The sequence below is a fragment of the Danio aesculapii genome, chromosome 5, assembly GCF_903798145.1.
Source record: "Danio aesculapii chromosome 5, fDanAes4.1, whole genome shotgun sequence".
Lineage (NCBI taxonomy): Eukaryota > Metazoa > Chordata > Actinopteri > Cypriniformes > Danionidae > Danio > Danio aesculapii.
In genome coordinates this window covers 45,272,438-45,296,313 of record NC_079439.1, presented here as the reverse complement: position 1 = coordinate 45,296,313, position 23,876 = coordinate 45,272,438, and the positions used below count along the sequence as shown (strand labels likewise).

General features: G+C 36.5%; 1 protein-coding gene across 2 annotated transcripts in view; it reads left to right on the top strand.

The window, feature by feature from the left end:
• fras1 (Fraser extracellular matrix complex subunit 1) overlaps positions 1-23,876 on the top strand; it is a 252,169-nt gene that overhangs the window by 126,592 nt on the left and 101,701 nt on the right. For both annotated transcript variants that reach the window (XM_056458293.1, XM_056458292.1), the window contains exons 19-23: positions 8,364-8,507; positions 9,296-9,439; positions 12,213-12,368; positions 17,171-17,317; positions 19,867-20,013. In XM_056458293.1, coding sequence (XP_056314268.1) covers positions 8,364-8,507; positions 9,296-9,439; positions 12,213-12,368; positions 17,171-17,317; positions 19,867-20,013 — 738 coding nt within the window. The remainder of the gene's footprint in view (positions 1-8,363; positions 8,508-9,295; positions 9,440-12,212; positions 12,369-17,170; positions 17,318-19,866; positions 20,014-23,876) is intronic.

Below are 23,876 nucleotides of genomic sequence, written 5' to 3'. Positions count from 1 at the left end.
TTATCATTTTACAATATAACAAACAGCACGATTGAAAAAAGAATATTCAGCATTAAGTGTAGCGTCAGGGTATACAAATATAAAAATCTGTACATTAACAAGTACATTAACAGAAATCAAATAACAGCTTGTAAATGTTCAGTGTGATAACAATGGGTATTATGCAGGCTCAGGTCAAAGGGTTCATAAAGGGTCCATAAAATTTTCCAGGTTTTTAAAAATATGTGTGTTTTGTTTTTTAAACTATATGTTAAGTATTCCAAATGCAGTGTGTCATTTATGATATTTTTAAATAATTCAAATGTTGGAGGGAGTTCCTGTTTCCAGTTTAACAGAATACATTTCCTGGACACATAAAAACACATTGCTTTTAAACAGTTAGTTGACTTTACCAATAAAAATAAGTAAACTGTTGCCATATAATGATTAAGTAAATTATGTGCGTAATTGTATGAGTTGACAACGTGTTTACTCAGTTTTAAAAATGTAAATAAGTCAAGAATTTTTTAGCATTTGCTGTCTTTGATACCCTTTGCATAATACTTCATTATTTAAAACTGAGATTTTGGTCAAATGTAAGTGGATGAAGATGTAATGTAGTGAATGACTGTCTTATATGTGGTTGTCCTAATGATTTAATGATATCTCCAACATTGACAGCTTAAAAACCTTTTCACTTTGTCATATTAATGAGCAAGCAACTAACAACTTTGAAAATGTATGTTTTTGGGGGAATTTAAGAGAATTTTCCTCATAAATGATATGATTGCAGATTCTCCGTAGCTTCTTGATCATGATTTGATGGCAAGATAAATGCAGGGAGAAAATGCATTGGCTGTTGTGTTGAATGACACACGGCAGCTTGTTTGCACTAGCTATTCTCAATGTCTTCATGCTTGATGACTGAAGATGTGCAGTTTACTGTTGTACACGATGATGACGTTCATTGAAAATTCTGATTTTGACCGAATCCTGCCAAAATGCATGTGGAATGACATTTCTGGATTGCTAAAAGACTAAAGATTATATTTCGAAGGAAGTGTGGTGTAGGCTGTTATACAGGAGCTCAGAAATTAATTACAGTAATGACAGCATCTGCTGGTAGTATAATTATCAAGATCGGCAGACTTTTTATAGTTCTTCCAATGCCTCACTCTTATAGCACTGCATAACATTTACAGCTGCTATTACAGTCACGTTGAATGGTGTCTGAATTTTTCAAAATGAATCATTTCTGTATTTTTGATGTTTGCACATGCTGTGAGCTTCACAGGGATGGGTTTTTGGCTCCAGTGTGAGTTGAATACAGTGCATGAAACTGACCTTCAAATGCTCAGAATTTTTTGTATATAAAGGATAATTCATAAAAAATATATTCAAAATGAAGTACTAGAATAATTATAAACAAACTAACATACAAAAAATAAATAACGTTAGAATAATAAATCATTATTTTTAGGAAGATTAAAACGAATAAAAATAAAGGAATCTTATAATGTTTTAGTTAGTTTGGAAGCCTGACACTGAAGGTAGTAAGTGGCCAGCGGGGTGTTCATTCAATGGGTCCACTGTCATGAAGCTCACTGCAATAATAATGTGCAAGTGCCTCTTTCTTCAATGAAGACCTTTGTGTCAAGCCAGCATGCAGAGACAAATGTTGAGCTTCCTCAGGGCTACTTGTCTGGAGTGTGTGTGTGCGCGTGTATGCATGTGTGTGTCTGTGTGGATGTGCTGATGGATCAGATATCACACAGAGGAAATTCCAATCTGTAAATCCCTCTAGAGTCAGTCTTTCTGCAGACCTGTACGTACAGTTGAAGTCTGACAGTTGAAGTATTTTTCCCCCAATTTCTGTTTAGTGGAGAGATTTTTTCAACATATTTCTAATCATAAGAGTTTTAATAACTCATCTCTAATAACTGATTTATTTTATCTTTGTCATGATGACAGTAAATAATATTTGACTACATATTTTTCAAGACACTTTTACACAGCTTAAAGTGACATTTAAAGGCTTAACTAGGTTAATTAGGTTAACTAGGCAGGTTAGGTTATAATGATGGTTTGTTCTGTGGACAATCAAAAATATGTATAGTTTAAAGGGTCTAATAATTTTGATCTTAAAATGGATCACAAAAAATTTAAAACTGCTTTTATTTTAACCTGTTGTATTAAGAGACCAGCTTCATCATATACTGTCCGGTTGCTGGGTATCGCGGCTGAAAGTGAAGAGTGTGTGTATGTGTGTGCGTGTGTGTGTGTGGGTTGGGGGGGGGGGGTATTGGTATCGCGGCTGAAAGTGAAGAGCGATTGCTGGTGGGGGGTGGTTGGTTGGGGCTGGGATTGGCGCGGGCCCTTGATAATGTCTTTGGGGCCCCTCTAGATATATGGGCCCTTAGAATCTTCCTAACCCCTCCCCCCCCTCCCCCTCTAGCGGCGCCCCCGTGTACATGTAAAGTAAGTGCAAAGACAACAATAACAAAGTACATGGTGGAGTTTGCTAACGCTTTATTACCAAATTGTGAATTTACTTCAAATTAAAACCAACAGCAAATTTCACCTACATATCAATGTCAAAATGCCAAATTCACATTGTCACTGCCATATGTATTACAACATGTTGGCCCATTTTCATAGACATATAAACTTGGAAAAGTCCATGAGAAAAACAGTTTTGTCTTTGGCTGCATCTTTTCGTGTTAAGCCGTGACACAAAACATTGGTCAGTGTCAATCTGGGGTGCGTTTCCCAAACAACGACATAACTCATGGCTGAACTATAATAGTACGATGCATCGTTTTGGAAAAAAACGATGCAGTGACGAGTGTTTCCCAAAACCGTAGTTGCTTTGTTGCAGATCTATCGCTTAAACCATGTTAGTTATGCTCTAAACGGGGCGGAGTAACTACTTCTTTAAAAGCAAAACCCCATACTTTTTGTGCAAATTATATTGTTTTACATGCACACGCATTAATAAAAAATCCAATATCAGTTTTGATAAAAACAAGCACTCGTTTTCCATATTAATTTTAATTTATGTAAACGATACGTATTCAGTGCATCCGGAAAGTATTCATAGTGCTTACTATTTCCACATTTTTTTATGTTACAACCTTATCCCAAAATGGATTAAATTCATTTATTTCCTCAAAATTCTACACACAATACCCCAAAATGACAATGTGAAAAGATTTTTTGAAATTGTTGCAAATTTATTAAAAATAAAAAACCTGAAAAATCACATGTATATAAGTATTCACAGCCTTTGCCGTGAAATTCTAAATTGAGCTCATTTACATTCTGTTTCCACTGATCATATTTGAGATGTTTCAGCAGCTTAATTGGAGTTCACCTGTGGTAAATTCGGTTGATTGGACATGATTTGAAAAGGCTTACACCTGTCTATATAAGGTCCCAGGGTTTACAGTGCATGTCAAAGCACAAACCAAGCATGAAGACAAAGGAATTGTCTGTAGACCTCCGAGACAGGATTATCTCGACGCACAAGGCTGGGGAAGGTTACAGAAAAATTTCTGCTGCTCTGAAAGTTCCAATGAGCACAGTGACCTCTATCATCGTAAGTGGAAGATGTTTGGAACCACCAGGACTCTTCCTAGAGCTGGCCAGCCATCTAAGCTGAGTGATCGGGGGAGAAGGACCTTAGTCAGGGAGGTGACCAATAACCCAATGGTCACTCTGTTTGAACTCCTTTTTCTGTGGAGAGAGAAACTTACAGAGGACAACCATGTCTGCAGCAATCCACCAATCAGGCCTGTATGGTAGAGTGGCCAGTTTAAAGCCACTCCCCACCTGGAATTTGCCAAAAGGCATCTGAAGGACTCAGACCATAAGAAACTAAATTCTCTGGTCTGATGAGACTAAAATGGAACTCTTTGGAGTGAATGTCAGGCGTTACATTTGGAGAAAACCAGGCACCACTCATCACAAGGCTAATACCATCCCTACAGTGAAGCATGATGGTGGCAGCGTCATGCTGTGGGTATGTTTTTCAGCTGTAGGAACTGGAAGACTAGTCAGGATAGAGGGAAAGATGAATGCAGCAATGTACAGAGACATCCTGAATGAAAACCTGCTTCAGAGTGCTCTTCACCTCAGACTGGGGCAACGGTTCATCGTCCAGCAGGACAATGACCCAAAGCACACCGCCAAAACATTAATGGAGTGGCTTCACAACAACTCAGTGAATGTCATTGAGTGGCCCAGCCAGAGCCTAGACCTAAATCCTATTGAACATCTCAGGAGAGATCTGAAAATGGGTGCACACTGTCGCTTCCCATCCAACCTGACAGAGCTTGAGAGGTACTGCAAAGAGGAATGGGCAAAAAATCCCAAAGACAGGTGTGCCAAGGCATCATATTCAGAAAGACTTGAGGCTGTGATTGCTGCCAAAGGTGCATCAACAAAGTATTAGGCAAAGGCCGTGAATACTTATGTGCATGTGATTCTTCAGGTTTTTTATTTTTAATAAATTTGCAACAATTTTATCTCAACAATGTGAAATCTTTTCACATTGTCATTATGATGTATTGTGTGTAGAATTTTGAGGAAATAAATTAATTTAATCCATTTTGGAATAAGGCTGTAACATAAAAAATGTGGAAAAAGTGAAGCTCTATGAAAACTTTCCCGGATGCACTGTAGGGCCAATGAGGAATGACTTTAATGGTTTATTAATCTTCAATCAAGTTTAAATGTTGGAATGTTCTAAATGAACGGTAGGTTTAGCAAATGCCAAATCAATGAACTATGTTTGTAAAGAAGGAACTTGCAACCTTAGTTAGCTACTGATGGTTTTCGGAAACGCACCCCTGGCTAGTCTTAAGTTTTTAGCATATATAATTAGTGTCGACCATTGTCTGAAAAGAGTGTTCTGATTGGTTAATCAGCAACAACCAGAGCACAAGAGCAAAAAATGAAGTGACATACCCAAGTAAACAATTTAAGCCAAGAAGGAACACAAAGAAGTCATGTGTAATTTTAGTCGACTGCCGTCTGCAGTCTGTTAACGCACAGCTTTTTAGTCCAGACAGAACCAGACATGAACCAACACAAGCTCACAACACAGTTGATTTCCGCCGATGCTAGTTGTTTGGCCTCGGTTTGGTGTGTCTTGGCACTATCCAAAGCCTTAGACTAACAAGAAAGCATCGAGTTCTTTAACTTACATAGTTACATAGTTATAACCTACATTGTTATAATGCATTCATTTGCCTTTGGCTTAGTCCCTTATTTATCAGGGGTAACCACAATGAACCGCCAGCTATTCTGCCATATATTTTACGCAGCGCAGCCCAGCACTGGGAAACACCCATACACTCTCACATTCACACACAAACACATACACTACGGCCAATTTTGTTTACTTATAGCGCATGCCTTTGGACTGTGGGGGAAACTGGAACAGGGGGCGAACATGCAAATTCCACACAGAATTGCCCAGCTGGGACTCGAACCCACAACCTTCTTGTTGTGAGGCAACAGTGATAACCACTGAGCCACGTGCCGCCTTTGTTTTAATACAATGACCTCTTAAATATCAAAAGGTCAAGGGAATTTTCATTTCTCAGTGCATGACAAAAGAAAGAGCTCCTGGGCTTAAGTGTAAGTAAAGACAACTTCCAAGCTCCAATTCGCCAATTCAGCAGTATGCTGTCTCCGACTCTTAAACTATGACGCGTGTTTAAAAATCGATTAAGAGCACATTAAAGTATTCAACCCATCACTGCGAACGCTCAGCTCAAGACTGATGCTCCATTCACATCTTCCTGGTTTCATTTCAAAACACTCCCCATGGGCTGAAATGTCATTTAAAAGAAGAATGATCAATATGTGAGGCCTCCAGGCGTGTTTATTGCGTGTCTGAATTGCATTAAAAGAAAGCATAGCCCTGTCTCCAATTCACTGGCTAGAATACTGATTGCTTGGGTTAGTACTTAGCACACCTACAGTTTTTTCTTTGGGGAACGTACTGAAGAATGTATGGGGGCAGATAAGCCCCTTTGTTCTGATTGACAATGAAACCTGGCTGAACTGACAAATAATTTAAAGTCAAGCCAGATATCTTTGGCCTTAATGAGGGGTGGATGTTGACACCTGTGTCCTAAGGGCTTTACTCCAAATCGAGAAGATTGTCCAGGGCCTCTGCGTGTTTGTGTTTTCCAGTGATTTTGTGTGTGTGTGTGTGTGTCTCGGCCAAATGTCTTTCACGTTTAATCTGGTGAAGTAGTGGAGGCGAGTCCAGACAGGCTTTCTTTTTGGAGCTCACTCTTTCCATTGAGCCGAGAGCACATGGCTTGACTGACAGTGTGTTTGGAGGAAATGCGTTTTGTCATTATATACAGCTTAAAGGCTCATCAAGCATCATGCCTACAAAACAGTTGTCCTGAGCGCTGTGATTAGGGTTGTTTACTTTTATTACAGTATATATGAGAACACACAAATAAAAGTTGTATTCATGTCAGTATGTCAATATTTTCAGTTTGTTTATATTTAAAAATGGAAACAGTAATGCTTTTTGACTTTTGTGGAAGGATTAATTTATTCCATTAAATAACAGACTTATTAGTTGTACAGTTTGATGTTTATTTTTTATATGTTACAATTATATCATCACTGAATACAATTAAATAAGTTGTCAATTTTCTATTTTCCATTTTAGATTTATATCAATATTTTTTTGATTTCTATGAATAGAAACAGTGATGCATTTTTATCAGGATTTTTTTGATTGTAGGAAAGTTTGATGCTTAAATATACTGCTTGTTTTTTTTTAAATGAATACATTTTCGTGTTCCTGTAAATGTCTTTCCTGTCTCCTAAACACTTGTCCATGCTGAATAAAAGTATTAATTAATAATAATTAAAAAACTAAGAAATTATAATAAAATTATTTAAAAGAATTTAAAAGATAAATATATAAGTACACATAAATATAAAAGGGGCATCACGGTGGGACAGTGGCTTACACGATCGCCTCACAGCAAGAATGTCGCTGGTTCGAGCCCCGGCTGGGTCAGCTGCCGTTTCTGTGTGGAGTTTGCATGTTCTCCCCAAGTTGGGGTTTCCATGCGCTACAGGGGAATTGGGTAAGCTAAATTTTCTGTAGTGTATGTGTGTTAATGCGAGTGTATAGGTATTTCCCAGTGATGGGTTACATCTGGACCCCTGATTAATAAAGGGACTAAGCCGAAAAGAAAATTAATGAATGAATAAATATCAAACGATAATAAATATACAGGGTGGGCCATTTATATGGATACAGCTAAATAAAATGGGAATGGTTGGTGATATTAACGTCCTGTTTTTTACACATTAGTATATGTGAGGGGGCTTGTAAATAACTCAAAAAATAAGTTACGTTAAAACCAAGCACACATTTGTTTTTTCTTGTGAAATTCCCAATTAGTTTATTAAGGTGTATCCATATAAATGGCCCACCCTATACAGTATATATATATATATATATATATATATATATATATATATATATATATATATATATATATATATATATATATATATATATATATATATATATATATATATTTGACTACTTAGTGAAGCAAGTGTAGGTGTTACATAATACAGTTGTGATAAAGTAACATTTAACTTAAGAGCCCTTTAGACCATGTGCCAGACCGTTTCTCTGTGTTTTGGTAATGTCTTTAAATAAAGAATTATTTATGCCTATCTAATTATTCATGTATTATTAATGTACAATAATAAAGACATGAAATGAGAAAAATATAACCAACAAAGAAAATGTAAAAATGAAAACTGTGAATGAAAACGTAAATGAAAAAGGCTATTAATTCACTGTCTTAGTCCTATTACATTAAAATAACAAACACTGTACATCTCTCTATATTTAGGCTAAAACACTGCTTTATTTATTTATTTAATTGTGTATGTATGTATGTATGTATGTATGTATGTATGTTTGTACTTTCATTTTAGTTGCCTTTAATTTCTTTAATTTTGCTTTCCAAAATGAATTTTCATTGTACTTAAGTTTACAATGATAATAAAGCTTGTTAAAAAGGTTTTAATGATTAATGAATTATAATGCTTTGTTTCATTATTTCATTTTCCTTTACATGGGTATTTACAGCTGCTGTGTATTTCTGTCTGCTCGCATCCCTTCTCTTTGTGCCCCCTGGCATAGTCGCAAACTGCTATTACACCTAAAAACACATTCTTAAACCCTTAGTGCCACGACAGCGCCACACGTCATCGTAATGGTCCTTTTGAAGTGTCACCCACTGTATTAGTGTGTTAATATGAGTCAATATAATATAATATCTCACCAATCATTTCCTCATTGTTTTGTTTTTCTCTTTCAGAATGCCACAGCTCATGTTCAGACTGCATTGGTGGAAGTTTCCAGAACTGTACCTCTTGTTTGCGACTCGGTGTCCTCCATCAAGGGCAGTGCCTCAGCAAATGTCCCAATGGCTTCTTCCACATTCAGGACCTCACTTGTCAAGGTCTTTCCTTTGTTCTTCAAATAATAAAAAGCCTGTTTCCCTGTAGATTAATACACTATCTGACAAAAATCTTGTCGCCTATCCAAGATAACAACAGATAATAACTTGACTTCTAGTTGATCATTTGGTATTAAAAGTGGCTTGTATGAAAGGCAAAGGCCTCTAGATTACGCTTAATTTACCAAAAAATAAAATATGATCATGCCTTGATAATCAATTATTTAATTAGGACAGTAAGGTCTGACTTTGCTTTGACAAAAGTCTTGTCACTTACTGTAACAGAAATAATGTACAGAATAGAACATAAAGTCATGGTGCAGTGGAAAAAAAATTAATATTGTGTATGACTCTCATAAGCATAGAGGACTGCATCCATACATCTCTGCAATGACTCGAAAAACTTATTACTAACATCATTTGGAATGGCAAAGAAAGTTTGAAATCTTTAATGCCTCCTCCTTCATCTTACCCCACGCATGCTCAATAATGTTCATGTCTGATGACTGGGCTGGCCAATCCTGGAGCACCTTGACCTTCTTTGCTTTCAGGAACTTTGATGTGGAGGCTGAAGTATGAGAAGGAGCACTCTCCTGCTGAAGAATGGGATGCAGTTCATTAGATGGTTCATCAGAAAAATGTACCTTCTGCCACTTTTCCAAACTAGAAGTCAAGCTATTATTTGTTACTCTTACAACTGGGATAGACGACAAGACTTTTGTCAGGTAGTGTACAGTATAAACTGATTATTTTGTGAATCTAAAGATGTACCCGTCATTATCTCCCTTCAGCTTGTCATCCATCATGTAAGGAGTGCACAGGCCCGTCTCAGGCCGACTGCTCTGCCTGTCCCGCTCATGCCAGTCTTCATAACGGCTACTGCCGAACCAGCTGCCCCGAGGGCCAGTACCTCAATTCTGTGGGTTTCTGTGATGGTGAGTGAAAATCCGTTTTTTCCAGACCATCGCCGAAACATTGTTTAAAACTTCCAGATTACACCTTTGATCTCAAGTCAGTGCACCTGCTCGGGTTTAAGGGTGTCAAATGGGCACATTTTGCCTTCAAGGGAGGATTTTGTGTTCAAAGGGCATGTCTGTATTGTTGTAAAGTCAATGCCAAGAGTGTGGAAATGGGGAAGTATGCTCATTCTTTTGTCAAAAGTGCTTTGAGGCACTTTATTCCTGAAACTAATTATGGTACCCTGTTATTTGGCTCTTAATAAACTTTGGTTGAATTACCAGTCTGTGTCTCATAAAGAAAGGAGGTTTTGTGTAATAAACATGAGGAAACAAATCAAAAGAAGCAGTATATGCTTCAGAATGTCCAAGATAAATGGGACCATTAGTTGAAAATCGACACGGTTGTAAAATACAAAGAACAGACTGTGGTATATAGTATTGTCCAATAAATTCAGAATTATTTTCATTAATTACATTTTTACTTTATGGCTGAGGGCAGTTATTTCTTACACCGAGTGCTGGATTTTGTTGCCATTAAAAAAGTGAGACTTTCAAAAAGGTTCAAGTAAACTTTTTTTCTGTTTGGACAAGAGAATCCCAATTCCCTCAAGCTCTAGCAAGGGCAGGAGATTTAAATAAAAACACTTAATATATTATTTATTCCTCATCTTTCTCAGTGACAGTTCAGAGTTCTGGTGGGGGAAACAAGTCCCTTATGCTCACCAACATTCTGTAAAAACACTAAAACCTGGCACTAATGTTGAATTTTCAGCTTCGCCATGCTCTAGTTTTCAGAGTCTCATATTTTTGTTTTGTTTTTTCCTGAAATTATTGTAAAATGCTAATTTACTTTTCATTGAACAAACAACAATTAATTAATTACCAGTATTATATTAGTGTTATTAATGTAAACAGGTGTGTTGTGTTCAATATTTTCTGACTGTCTGAGATTATAAATATTCTTACTCTGACTTTGACCTTTTTGCATTTAAACAAAAATAAAAAAATCATTTTCTTTCAAACAAAAGTTCGACAAGGCCCAAACAAATGATAGTATAGAGGAAGAATACAACAGATATTTCACATAAATTATTTGCATTTTCTTCATAAAAAAAACTGTAAAAATCATTTTATGCAAATACTTTTTAGCTTTGTGACACGTTGTTTAAATAGCAAATCCATTTGCGCTACTTTATGGACTCATGGGTGTGCTTGTCTATAAAAGAGGTGTGTTAAGGCGCATTGATTTGCTATTTTGAGAAACTGAAATAGACCACTGAAATGATAATTTGCATTTGTATAACGTTATTATTAGTAGTATTATTTGTTTTATGCATATTTACAAAAGTTTAGATTTGTCCACCTGGGTTTCAGAGACGTATGCATCAGCAGATGGGGCATAAGAATAGAACATGTGGATAAAACTCCCAGGTTTTTTGACCACACTTTGTTATTATTGTTCATTTATTAATTTGCTGGAAATTAGAACTGAATTTATAAATAGTTTTGAAACAAATCTTTGTGCTTAATAAACAAAATTAAATATGTCAGCTAATGGATGTCTTCAGTGGAGTGTGTACAACATCATTTCCTTATCCAAGTAAATGAGTAAAGTAAAGAGTTAAAGTAAAGAAAAAGTAAAGAGGCCGAATGGAGGAGGCTCGTTCTTTATCCTCGTGCTGCAGATGGTCTGTTTAACAGTTTTCTTGCTAGTGAAGCTTTCAGTTTTTCCACTTACAAAGTCCTCCATGTAAATAGCAAATGCGCCATGGGGCGACGCAACTGACTGTTAAAGGGAATGTAAGATGAGACTCTGATTGGTTTAATGCACTTTGTGCTCAAAACACACCCATAACTCATAAAGAGAATAAGCACAACCCTGTTAGACCATGCGCCGGGGTGTAAAACATATTTTTCCTTCCTTAAAATATCAAAAGTGGATTGTCTAAATAAATGTTTAATATGAAAACGTTTTGAAATGGTTGTAAACCACATTTCGTTACAGTATAAGAAGACCAGTATGATAAATGGCTCCAAAATGAAAGCTGGTGGATTAATACTGAAATGATTGGACGAGTTTGCAAATAGTTGGACGAGTATTGCAAAAATGTCCTTGTTGTTGTTAAATAGCTTATGTAATCATTCAGACTTTGGCATTGAAATTTTTAAATATGTATGAATTATGAAAAAAAAGCATGATTCGCAGACAAAACCTCATTAGGACACTATTAAAACAATTAGCATGTTTACTATATAACAAATTCATAATTTGACAGGATCATTTAAATGACTTCTATTTTTATTATACACAGAAGATGACAGTGGCACATTTTAATAATTGTGTAATTGCTTTTCCTCAGAAACTTTCCACAGACCTCCTTTTCTAGTTAGATCTTGTTACAAGAGTCAGTAAAGCATAAACTCTATGTATAATTTAAAGAATCTACCGGTGTCTCATAGTGTCTGCACATTATCAAGCAACCTGAGAAATAAGAGCTTTTGGCTGGCTGATTTGCATCACTTTATTATCAGCGCCCTCAGCGAGTCCGTGGCAGTGATACCAGTCTATTCCCACAGCTGATAAACACTGAGAGAGGATACGCAGATAAAACACTGTTTACTTTTACACCTTGAGAACATTTTTAAGATAATGATCTAATAAGATGTTCTTCCTCTGCTCAGTCAGGGATGCTCTTATGGATCTGCATAATAATAATGCGTGTCGTCTGTCTGTTTGTTTCTCTGTCAGAGTGCGAGGAGAGATGCCAGCGCTGTGTCGCAGACCTGCAGTCTGGCTCTGGCACTGTGTGTTTGTGGTGTAAAGTTCCCAGAATGCTTCTGCTGGGCAATCACTGTGTTCCCGAGTGCCCACAGAAACACTATCGCTGGCATGGAGCCTGCAAAAGTAAGTTAAAGTGAAGTGCTTTCTGGATGCTTACAGTACAAACAGAGTTTCTGTTATTTTGAAGTAAATTACTGTAAGAATTTCAGGTAGTTTTGGGAAGTAACTGATCACATGTAATCTAGATTACGTAATCAGATTCCAAAATATAGTTGGCAATTTAATGCAGTGCTCCTTGTACAATCTGAGACCCACTTTATATCGGATATCACTCAGCCAGTGGAGATCGCTGATTTTTAAAGAAAACAAACCTTAAACGCGCCGATTTTGCAATTGCAAACAGTTCAACGGCGCTTAACCCAGGTTACTGGCAAAGTAAAAGTCCTATTAGCATGCTTCGGCATATACCCTATTGTTTGTCATTTGTAATCAGTAACAGAGCACAATTAAATAATTAGTAATCCACCCAAGCACTTTTTTTAGGGGTACATTTTGAGACAAAAATAGATCTACATGAACTCTGCAACATATTTATGAACATACAGTAGGTGCAACAAAAAAATGCCCTAAATTTTAAAAGTATAGTTCGTCTAAAAATGAAAATTCTGTCATCATTTACTCATCCTCCACTTGTTCCAAACCAGCTGTTTTTCTTCTGTTGAACACAAAGATATATAAGATAATATAAGATATTCGAAAAGACTGTTACAAACCTGTAGCCGTTCACTCCTATTGTATTTTTTGGCTTCCGGTTCCCAACATTATTCTTTTATGTTCAACAGACGTAGAACAGGCAAATCCGTACACTACCAATACTTGCTGAATAATTTATGTAATGTAACGTTTCAATCTCATGACCTTCATCAGACATACAGTATATACATAATTAATGCATACAGTGTGTGGGATAGTTTGTTCTCCTTTTGTACATTTTTACATGGTGATTTTTTTTTTCCTCCACACATATCGTTGCTTCAGGTGTACTGAGTTTGACTTGAGTGAATGTTCAGCAGAAGAAAAATAACTCAAAACATGTTTAAAACAAACCAAATCTGAGCAAATTTTGATTTTGGTTTTGGTTGTCTTAATTGACCTGACAAACATTTTAACTGTCATTTTGAGAGGTGTTAAATGTGCAGATGGGTAAATAAGAATTATGTTATAATTAAACTTTAGAATTGCTGTTAAATGAAATAAATGTGAGCACTGCACTTTGAAAATGCTGTGTTGTTGCATATTATACAAGTATGTGGTATCAGGGTATTTTATAATCAATTATGTTAATACTGTGCATTATTCCAATCAATTGCTCGTAACTGACTGATGAGTAATTATGACAGAGCTACCTTGTGGTGTTTGTACTGTAATAGTTTAGATCACAGGTGTCAAATCCAGTTCCTGGAGGGCCGCAGCTCTGCACAGTTTAGCTTTATCCCTAATTAAACACACCTGCTTAAACTAATTGAGTCTTTCAGGCTTGTTTGAAACCTCCAGTTTAAGCTGCGGTCACACTGGGCTTTTCCTCCCATAGACTTCCATTCATATGCACGCGAATGCGTCAGACCGGAAACGCAGGGTCATGCCTTAAGTTTTGCAGTTCGCTGCGGTGCAAAGTTCAAGCTTGGTGAACTCTGACCTGCAAAATCGCATCACTGCGTGAGACCAATCGAGGATCAAAACATGACCTCTCTGGACAGAAATTTAAAATATGGAGCAATCGCTCGCTTTTTTAATGTCTAAACATCTTGTTTAATCCCGCCCCTTTTCGCAGCTGTGCAGAGCTGTGGCCCTCTAGAAACTGGATTTGACACCTGTGGTTTAGATCATTGTAAAAGTGCATATTTGATCTCCCTCATATGTTTAAATGAGCAGCAAGATATAGTAAAGCATAAACCTTTTTGAAATATGATTTTGGGATTATTTCAGGCTTGATTATAACTTAAACTCCCACATGATGCATAATATTATTTTTTTCTTGCTCAGTATTGTTTGGTAGGTCTTTTTTTTAGTTAATATATAGTTCAAGGTTTAAATTATACATTGATGTTCGGGTAATATGCTTCAGTGAATCAAATTTATATATTTAATTCCATTACATCTATTAATCAAACTTATCATTAAGTTTTGAGTGTTTTGAGGGATATTGAGTGGTTGAACAACCAGTGACAATTTTGCATTCCTGCACAAATAGATTAATGACTATGAGAGACTGCACTTATTTATTATTTTACTGTTTAACTTCCATGCACTGGCAAGTGCATAATAAAAATACACACAATGCATCTCATTTTATGTTACTTTTAGGCTACATGTTGATACAAACACCTATTTTACAAGAAAATGTTTTGTGAAAACTTATGTTGTCTATCGGTGCTCTGGATTTGCGAGTTTTAAACTGCTGAATTTATATTTTTGGCGCAATCATGCATTCACAATGGTATGAACCGTTTCAGGTGTGTGGTCAAATGTGTTATGTTATGTGTAGATGAATTAGTTATCTATTATATTATTATTATTATTATTATTTAAGAAATATGTATGTACTATTTAAAGGGCAGATGCCTCATAAATTTTGTTTTAATGTCCTTTGGGGTGGAATCAAGCATTAATTAGGAGCGGATTGAATTTCCCCCTGTAATTTACACCCTTGTTTTGTCCCTTCATTATTGAAAAACACATTGTTTGATCACTTTTCATTGCGCTCCTGTAATGCACCAGCCGATTCGAATGTTATCACTCGATTGAATGGCTGTTATCAGTGGTCATCAGCTGATAGATATAGGCCAGTAGGGGCCTTCTGTGCCTACTAGTATGCTCAGAAAACTGTTATCATCCCTCCAAATGGTAAATCAGCTATAGATCACATACGGCTGTGGCCGGAAGTTAACGAGAATTATTTATAGTATTTATTAAATTTCCCATTAATTGTATTTCGTTAACGTCTACCCCTATCCCAACTGTAAACCCGACCATCACAGTAATGTAAAAACAGATCTGGATCTGGAGTCTTTTTTATTAGTATAGCTTTAACAGCCAGAAGGCCCCTATTGGCCCATATCTATCAGCTGAAAACCACTGATAACGCCCATTCAATCGAGTGATAACATTCGAAGCGGGTGATTTGTAATGATAATGATGATGCATTTTAATACAATTTAGTTTATTGAAGACCATGAAAACTAAAGGATAAACAAACAAGCCAAATGTTTTACACAAACCCAATCAAAAGGACATCAAAATGATAACTAGCAGTCGAATAAGCAGGAGCATTTAACAGGTGCCTGCATTGAGATCTCACTATGCTGTCCATACAAACTTTCATCCATTCATTCTTTTCGGCTTAGTCCCTTTATTAATTAGGGGTCACCACAGCGGAATGAACCGCCAACTTATTCAGCACACGTTTTACTCAGCGGATGCCCTTCCAGCTGCAACCCGTTTCTGGGAAACATCCACACACACTCATTCAGACACATACACCACAGACAATTTACCCTACCCAATTCACCTGTTCCACATGTCTTTGGACTGTGGGGGAAACCGGAGCACCCGGAGGAAACCCCCACGAACGCAGGGAGAGCATGCAAACTCCACACAGAAACACCAACTGACCCAGCCGAGACTCGAACCAGCGACCTTTTTGCTGTGAGGTGACAGCACTACCTACTGCATACTGCATACAAACTTTCACAGGTTAAATCAATCAAAGGGGATCATCTGACCTCTGACTAAAGCCAACCGGAAACAAGTAAATTTATAACATAAACCAATGCGCTTTCAAATAATGAAATACAAAATAAAAAACAAAAAATACAAGCTGACCGATCAACATCAGCTACACTAAGGTTGTACTATTGCAAACCTTTCAATGCTCTTGTCACAATACGTTCATGCACAATCCTAATCTGCATCACACAATAATGATAATTCATCTTGTCTTCCACTGAGAAAGGCCCTCTGCTGCCTTACAGTATTTCCAGGATGGAGTTTCATTATGTAAATTGAACATCAGTCACATACAGCTTCTCCTCTCAATGCCACAATCCTCTTTATGCACTGATTTGTCATTCTACATGATCTCTCAATGTAATATAGCCAGTGCCTCTGTTTCCATAACCCTTATGCAATTACCTGTGATGCTTCAAATGTGGCCCTCTGCTGACAGCGTGAATGAGACGGTGCATTTGTTTTTATTAGGGAGTGTGATGCAGTGCTTGGCTTTAATGCGAAATCTTTTAAGATGCTGATGCGATCTATAAACTATTATGGCCTTCTTTAATTGCCTGTCTTTGAAGTGATGTCATGGGAGTGTACATGAATGTGCGCAAATACATTTATATGCACATGTCTGAATAGGATGTGTATGCATTAAAGTCAAAACAAACACTTGCTGGAATTTGCTTGCACTTACCGTAGCATTTCAAGTGTCTTCACCCTGTTTCAAACTAATATGTCAAGTTGACAGTAATCTGACCGTCCTATGTGAATAAACATTTTTAGTTTAGGATGTGAATAGCTTTCCTTTTAAGTGTCTTATTTCTTTATTACACTGAAATTTGAACGTCCTTGGCAACAGTGCTTATTTAAATGCCAAAAACGCAGTGGCTCTACTTTTTAAGATTGAACATTTTTAATAACGTTATCTGCTGTCGCTGAGTGCGGTCTGAATCAGTGATACTGTATACAGCTGCACATATTAAATACATCAGAGATTTACAGCTCTATATGGTGTTTATCTGATTTAGAGGTCTAATGTAGGCCTCGCTTGTCCTATTTTTTTTTAGATATCTTGTCTTTATTCTTATTTTTCTGCTCATCATCTTAATAATCAGCTCGTATTTCTGCCTTGTGCTTGTGTCCTCCAGAATGTCACTCTTCCTGTGAGGAGTGCAGTGCTGATGGTCCTCTTTCCTGTACCTCTTGTTTGGCCCCTGAGGTTTTGGGCCCATCAGGCCTCTGTAGTCCACGCTGTCCGACTGGATATTATGCTGATGAAAACCGAGTTTGCCAAAGTAAGTCTGTCTATTAGGGGTGTAATGGTTGTTGTTGTTTAATTATTAAAACTAAGATCATAAATTATGGAGCTACGTATACATGACCCATCTTTTCAGAATCAGAATCAGAATTGGCTTTATTGCCAAGTGTTTTGGCTACAGAAGCTTCCAATGTATGTAAAGTGACAAGTGACAGAACTAAATAAATATGGGAAAATACGATAAACATTAAACAGAAATGCAATTCGAAAAAAAAAATCACGGTGTTGAAGTGTATGTACAGATTTGTTATAAATATACAGGCTGTGTACAAGTGCATATGAGAAAGTATTGCAAATGTTTATTGAACAGTAGGGGAATATTTAGCTGTTCATGAGGTAGATGGCCTGAGGAACGAAACCTTTCCTGTGTCTGGCTGTTTTTGTGCTCAGTGCTCTGTAGCGCCGACCAGACGGTAACAGTTCATACAGGGAGTGTGCTGGGTGTGAGGGGTCCAGGGTGATTTTGCAAGCCCTTTTACTCAGTCTAGAAGAGTACAGATCTTGAAGTGTAAGAAGGGTAGTGCCAGTGATTCGTTCGGCCATCCGGACTATTTTCTCAGCAGCATATAAATCACAGCTCTTTATTCATTCATTCATTCATTTTCCTTTAGCTTAGTCTATATTTCAGAGGTCACCACAGTGGAGTGAACAGCCAACCATTCCAGCATATGTTTTAAGTAGTGGATGCTCTTCCAGTCACAACCCAGCATTGGGAAACACTCATGCACCCATAAACTGCAGACAATTTAATTTATTCAATTCACCTAGACCGCATGTCTTTGGACTGGTGGGGAAACCGGAGCACCCAGTGGAAAACCACACAAACAAGGAGAAAACATGCAAGAACTCCACACAGAAATGCCAATTGGCCCAGCCAGGAGTTGAACAAGCAACCTTTTTGCTGTAAGGCGACAGTGTTAACCACTGAGCCACCGTGCCACCCCACAGCTCCTTATAAATAAAGATTTTTTTTTTTATATTGTATAAGTTATGAACAAATGCAGAGAAATTAACTGTTTATGAAGTGTGTTTTACTTAGCTTCCACATTTTCTGCCTGTCTCCCTTACTTGGTAAGTATTAGAATGCCAGCAGCCTGGTGAGGTGCTGAGCATCTATTTCGGCATTTTGGTTTGTTTTTAAATGTGCGCTAAGCACGATTTAAATACACTCAACATTTTTTTTACTAGTAGCAATTCAGTTGCTCAAATCAACAATTTAATTCCTTATATCAGTGATTGAATTTTTGATGTCAACAATTAAATAATTTATATCAGGAATTACATTTCAACTAGTAAAGAAATCAATTGATATCAACAATTAACTTTGAGTGGCAGCCTATGGTGACATTAAACTAGTGTAAAAACAATTATAGCTTTTAAAAATTATATAAGTTTTTATTAGTGGAAATGTAATTCTTATGTCAACAATTTAATTGTTAATTATTTGTTTGAAAAGCTGCTTTGAAAAAAAACTTGAATTGAATTGCATTGAATGTCAGGAATTCAGTTGTTTATACCAACAATTAAACTGTTAATATCAAGAAGTGAATTGTTGATATAAAGAATTCATATCCTGGAATGACTGAAAGTCAAAACGGCCTGCCATAATGCTTCAGTGGACATATGCTTTGTTCTTATGTTCTGGTAATCTCACTAATGTTATAGCCATATTGCAATGAGCTTGTCCAACGTATGTCTGACTTTTTGGAAATGAAAATTGGGTTGACATCAGAACCCAACGTAAGGCTGACCTCAACGTCCAACCTAAAACCAACCAAACATCAATGTCTAATGATGTTACAGCTTGATGTTATGTGGATGTTACCACTATGATGTCTATCAGATGTTGGATTTTAGTTGCCATACCTGATGAGTAAATGTCAGTATTTGACATTGATATGACGTTGGATTAAGATGTTGGCTTGATGTTGAATTTTGGTCACTTTCCAACACAACCTAAAATCAACCAAATATCAATGTTATTGGACATCGAAATAACTTGTCCATAGACGCTGGCGAGACATTGAATTTTGATCATCTGACATCACAACCTAAATCAAACCTAATATTACCGTCTTCTGACATTGTGTACCTGCTGGACAATGACTAAATGCACTACAGAATGTTACGTTTACACACATTCACAAATGCATCAGCTTTTTACAGCGTAATACTCACTACTCACTAATCTTGAGTACTTTTGAAAAGTTTTTTTTACTCGTACTTTGAGTAATATTTGCAACAGATACTTTTACTCTACTTGCTCTACATTTTTAGACAAGTAATGGTTATTTTATTCAAGTATGATTTTTCAGTACTCTTTCCACCACTGTATGTAAAACAATTATTGACTGAAGTAGGCAGGTTTGTTTCAAAAATTCTGTTATTGCTGCTATATAAGGGATTCATTTTATTCTTCTTAAATTTCTTATTAATATTTTGTATTTGCATTGCCAGTCATATTTTGTGTGCACTTCTTTATTTAATACTGTATATTAATTGATTATGACTGTGTGTGTGTTTCAGAGTGTGATTCTCAGTGTCTGAGCTGCGAGGTGGCAGGCGTGTGCTCATCCTGTAGAGATCCAGCTAAAGTGCTTCTGTTTGGGGAATGTCAGTATGAGAGCTGTGCTCATCAGTATTACCTCAACACCAGCACACGCACATGCAGAGGTGAGTCTCAGCCCAACTACAGCGCACAGCATCTGTCAAACATAGAATAATCACAGAGAAATATTCATTTAGCCCAGAAACTTTCCTGCTTTTACTTCTGGATCAATTCATGCATTTTAAAATTGAATTATTTTAAATTATGGATCCTGCAAGGTTGAACTGAACTATTTGTTTAACTTGTCCAACATGGCATGGTATGTTTGTAAGAGCAACAAATAATAACTCGACTTCTAGTAGATCATTTGGAAAAGTGGCAGAAAGTAGATTTTTCTGATGAATGATCTGTTGAACTGCATCCCAATCATCACAAATACTGCAGAAAACCTATTAGTACCCGCATGGACCCAAGATTTTCATAGAAATCAGTCAAGTTTGGTGAAGGAAAAATCATGGTTTGGGGTTACATTCAGTATGGGGGAGTGCGAGAGATCTGCAGAGTGGATGGCAACATCAACAGCCTGAGGTATCAAGACATTTGTGCTACCCATTACATTACAAAGCACAGGAGAGGAAAAATTCTTCAGCAGGATAGCGCTCCTTCTCATACTTCAGCCTCCACATCAAAGTTCCTGAAAGCAAAGAAGATCAAGGTGCTCCAGGATTGGCCAGTTCAGTCATAAGACATGAACATTATTGAACATGAAGAGGAGGCATTGAAGATGAAGCCAAAGAATCTTGATGAACTCTGGGAGTCCTGCAAGAACGCTTTCTTTGTCATTCCAGATGACTTTATTAATACATTTTTTGAGTCATTGCAGAGATGTATGGATGCAGTCCTCCAAGCTCATGAGAGTCATACACAATATTAATTCTTTTTCCACTGCAGCATGACTGTATATTCCAAAGTGTATATTATTTCTGTTAAGTGACAAGACTTTTGTCTAAGCAAAGTCAGACCTTACTGTCATAATAAAATAATTAAAAATTAAGGCATGATCATATTTTATTTTGGTAAAATAGGCGTAATCTGGAGGCCTTTGCCTTTCATAAAAGCCACTTCTAATACCAAATGATCAACTAGAAGTCAAGTTATTATTTGTTGTTCCTAAAACTTGGATAAGCAACAAGACTTTTGCCAGGTGTAGTCTATTATGGTCATTTTTGGACTTGTAAATAGAGCACATTTATAATACAAAAGAGTGAGGAAAGTTAGGCCTAGAATGTGCTTAGCTTCAAAACATCTGATATTTGAGCTGATTTTAGAACTTTTTTAATGTCGTGTGTCTCCAAGCAACAAGGCAACATGTTTTTCCATGAGTGTGTTGATTTTGGAGTGACTTGAAGGTTTCTTAGTGAGAGATCCTCGGTCTGTAATGTGTGATGCCCAGTTTTTCTCTGTAACCATTTAAGTCAGCAAGTGTATATCGCACATGGTGTTTTAATATGTGTTCCTATTTTAAAAGTAGTGTATTCCGGCCTTAAAGAAACATTCTTCCAGTCCATTATATAATATACAGACTTAAATACCCACAGAGAGCAGTTGGGGAAAAGCGGATGCATCTTTCATCCATAGCAATTAAGGTCAAATATATTTCACAGAGGCTCATCGAGAAGTAGCAAGAATAATTGCAGAGAAGATTGTTATTTTGTAATAATTGTGAGCTTGTTCAGATCTTAATGCGATGTGGTTTGGGATTTGGATGTGGAACAGACCCCATACAGTGAGACCTTTATTTCATTTTGATGGGATTTACAGAGGAGATCAAAAGGAGACAGAGATTAGTTTTTGTCCCTTGAGTATTTTGGTGTGTGTATATGCATGTGTTTGTGTGAGCGAGGGTGAACAAAATAGAAAGAGAGACAATAAGTAAGCTTGCAGGTATGTAAAGCGGTTTACCTCTGCAGTACAATAAATGAAGGTTACCTTGACAGTATTTGGAGGGAGCACTAAAAAAATTCAGGATGTCATTCAGTTTGAGTCTGCGGATGGAAATGTGAAAGACAGTCTAAATGTCATATTTAAATGCGCTGCTTTTGAAGCTGTACATATGGACATCACTAGTGACGTTTGAATAGAAAATAGAGTTGGATGAAGTTAGCCACTGTGCTTTTCAGATGTACATTTGAAATGTTTAGCCTGGGAGGGTGGTTTTGGAGAATGAGGGCAGGAGATGATGAGGTTATGTGGGTGAAGCGATGACAGAAAGAGCATGATGGGACTTTTTAATGAGCTGAGCTGATTTAGAGAGCGGGGGTCTGCTGGTGTGTTATCAAATGGTTGGCTAGTGCTCTCTATAATAGATGATTGTAGAACTGAAACATTGTCCCTCTCTCTCTCTCTTTCTCATTGTAAGTCAAGCAGCGTTTCGAAATGCCTCATATTACTTTTTGTTCAGACACCATTCAGATTTAGTTTTACAGGTAATTTCAGGTGTATTCTATTTGTTTGTAAAATATTTAAATGTACACTTTAACAAAGTCTTCATTAATGAAATGCATTGTTTTCATGCATTTTTGATTGGTCATACAGTGTATTAACCATGTTAAAAATAAAGAATTAAGCCCCAAGAACACATTGTTTATAATACATTTAGAGCAGCTAAATTTAGAGCATTGCTAGAAATGTTTTACCACAGTTTAATCATATAGGGAAAACAATAATATTTACTCACACACATATCTGCTTATATCTCAGCAGAATATTCTTACAGTGCATTCAGAAATGCATCCCTACTTCCCTACAATATTATGTGAAAGTACTAAGTCCACATTCATAGAATAAAAAAAAATAGGCAAGATTACTGATTACTTCTGCTGAGATTCCGAAGTGCACATCTAGTAAACACTTTATTATGCCATGAGGCCAAGGGGAAGAGAATTTATGAATGCTGAGGTTGTGAAATAAGTTAAAATTCATATGTAGCTAGGCATGGTCCAATATAAGTTTCTGACGATAGGATAACCTTGGATAAAAATATCACAGTATCACGGTATTGTGATTACTGCTCTAAAATAAGTTCTTTTAAAATGTCTGGGCAAAAAAAACATGATGGGGGATGTTTTCCCCCATTGAACACAATATATTTTGTTTTAGGAAACATTTATAATAATTTGGAACAGTAAACATGACACACTATTAAAAAACAACATAATCCTTATTTCCTTTCACTTTTTCTTGTTCACTCAACTTTTGAAAACATCAGTTGCACTGACCTAAAATTGTTTGTCAGTAATACAAGAAACTTTGAAGAACTTTTTAAGTTGTGCAGACTGAACATTTTTGTCTGCAGAACTGGAATGCCTGAAGTTGAGTGAACAAAAAACTTTTAATCCTTTTTTCTTTTGGTTGTTTCTTGTTCACTCGACTTTTGAAAACATCAGTTGCACTCACCTAAAATGTCTGAAGTTGAGTGAGCAAAAATACTCTTGTGGAAATTGGTACTAAAAATAATACATTATCAGAACAAAAACTTAAACAGAGAGAAATGTTAACAAAACATTTATTAGACACAGAATTAGAAACAAGACAGAAGGCTCAACAATAACGTTTAACAATAACGTTTCCTTTTGTTTTTTCTCGTTGCGGGGAACAAAAATTTCTAAAGTTGAGTGAACAAAAAAACTCTTTTGGAAATTGGTACTAAGAAATGATAAATTATCAGAACAAACAAACATAGTTCATTTAAAAAAAACTTTAACAGAGACAAATGTTAACAAAACATTTATTAGACAACTAGAATTAGAAACACGACAGAAGGCAAAAAAACAACAACAATGGTAAGAACAAGACAAGGATCAAAACATGGCAGGACAAACAGGGGAAAACCACTTTGTAATGCTTCACAGGGAAAAACAAGACTCAGCAAAGAGTCTGTGTGAATGAGGTGTCTTGATAGTCCTAGTAATCAGTCCATCGTGAGATG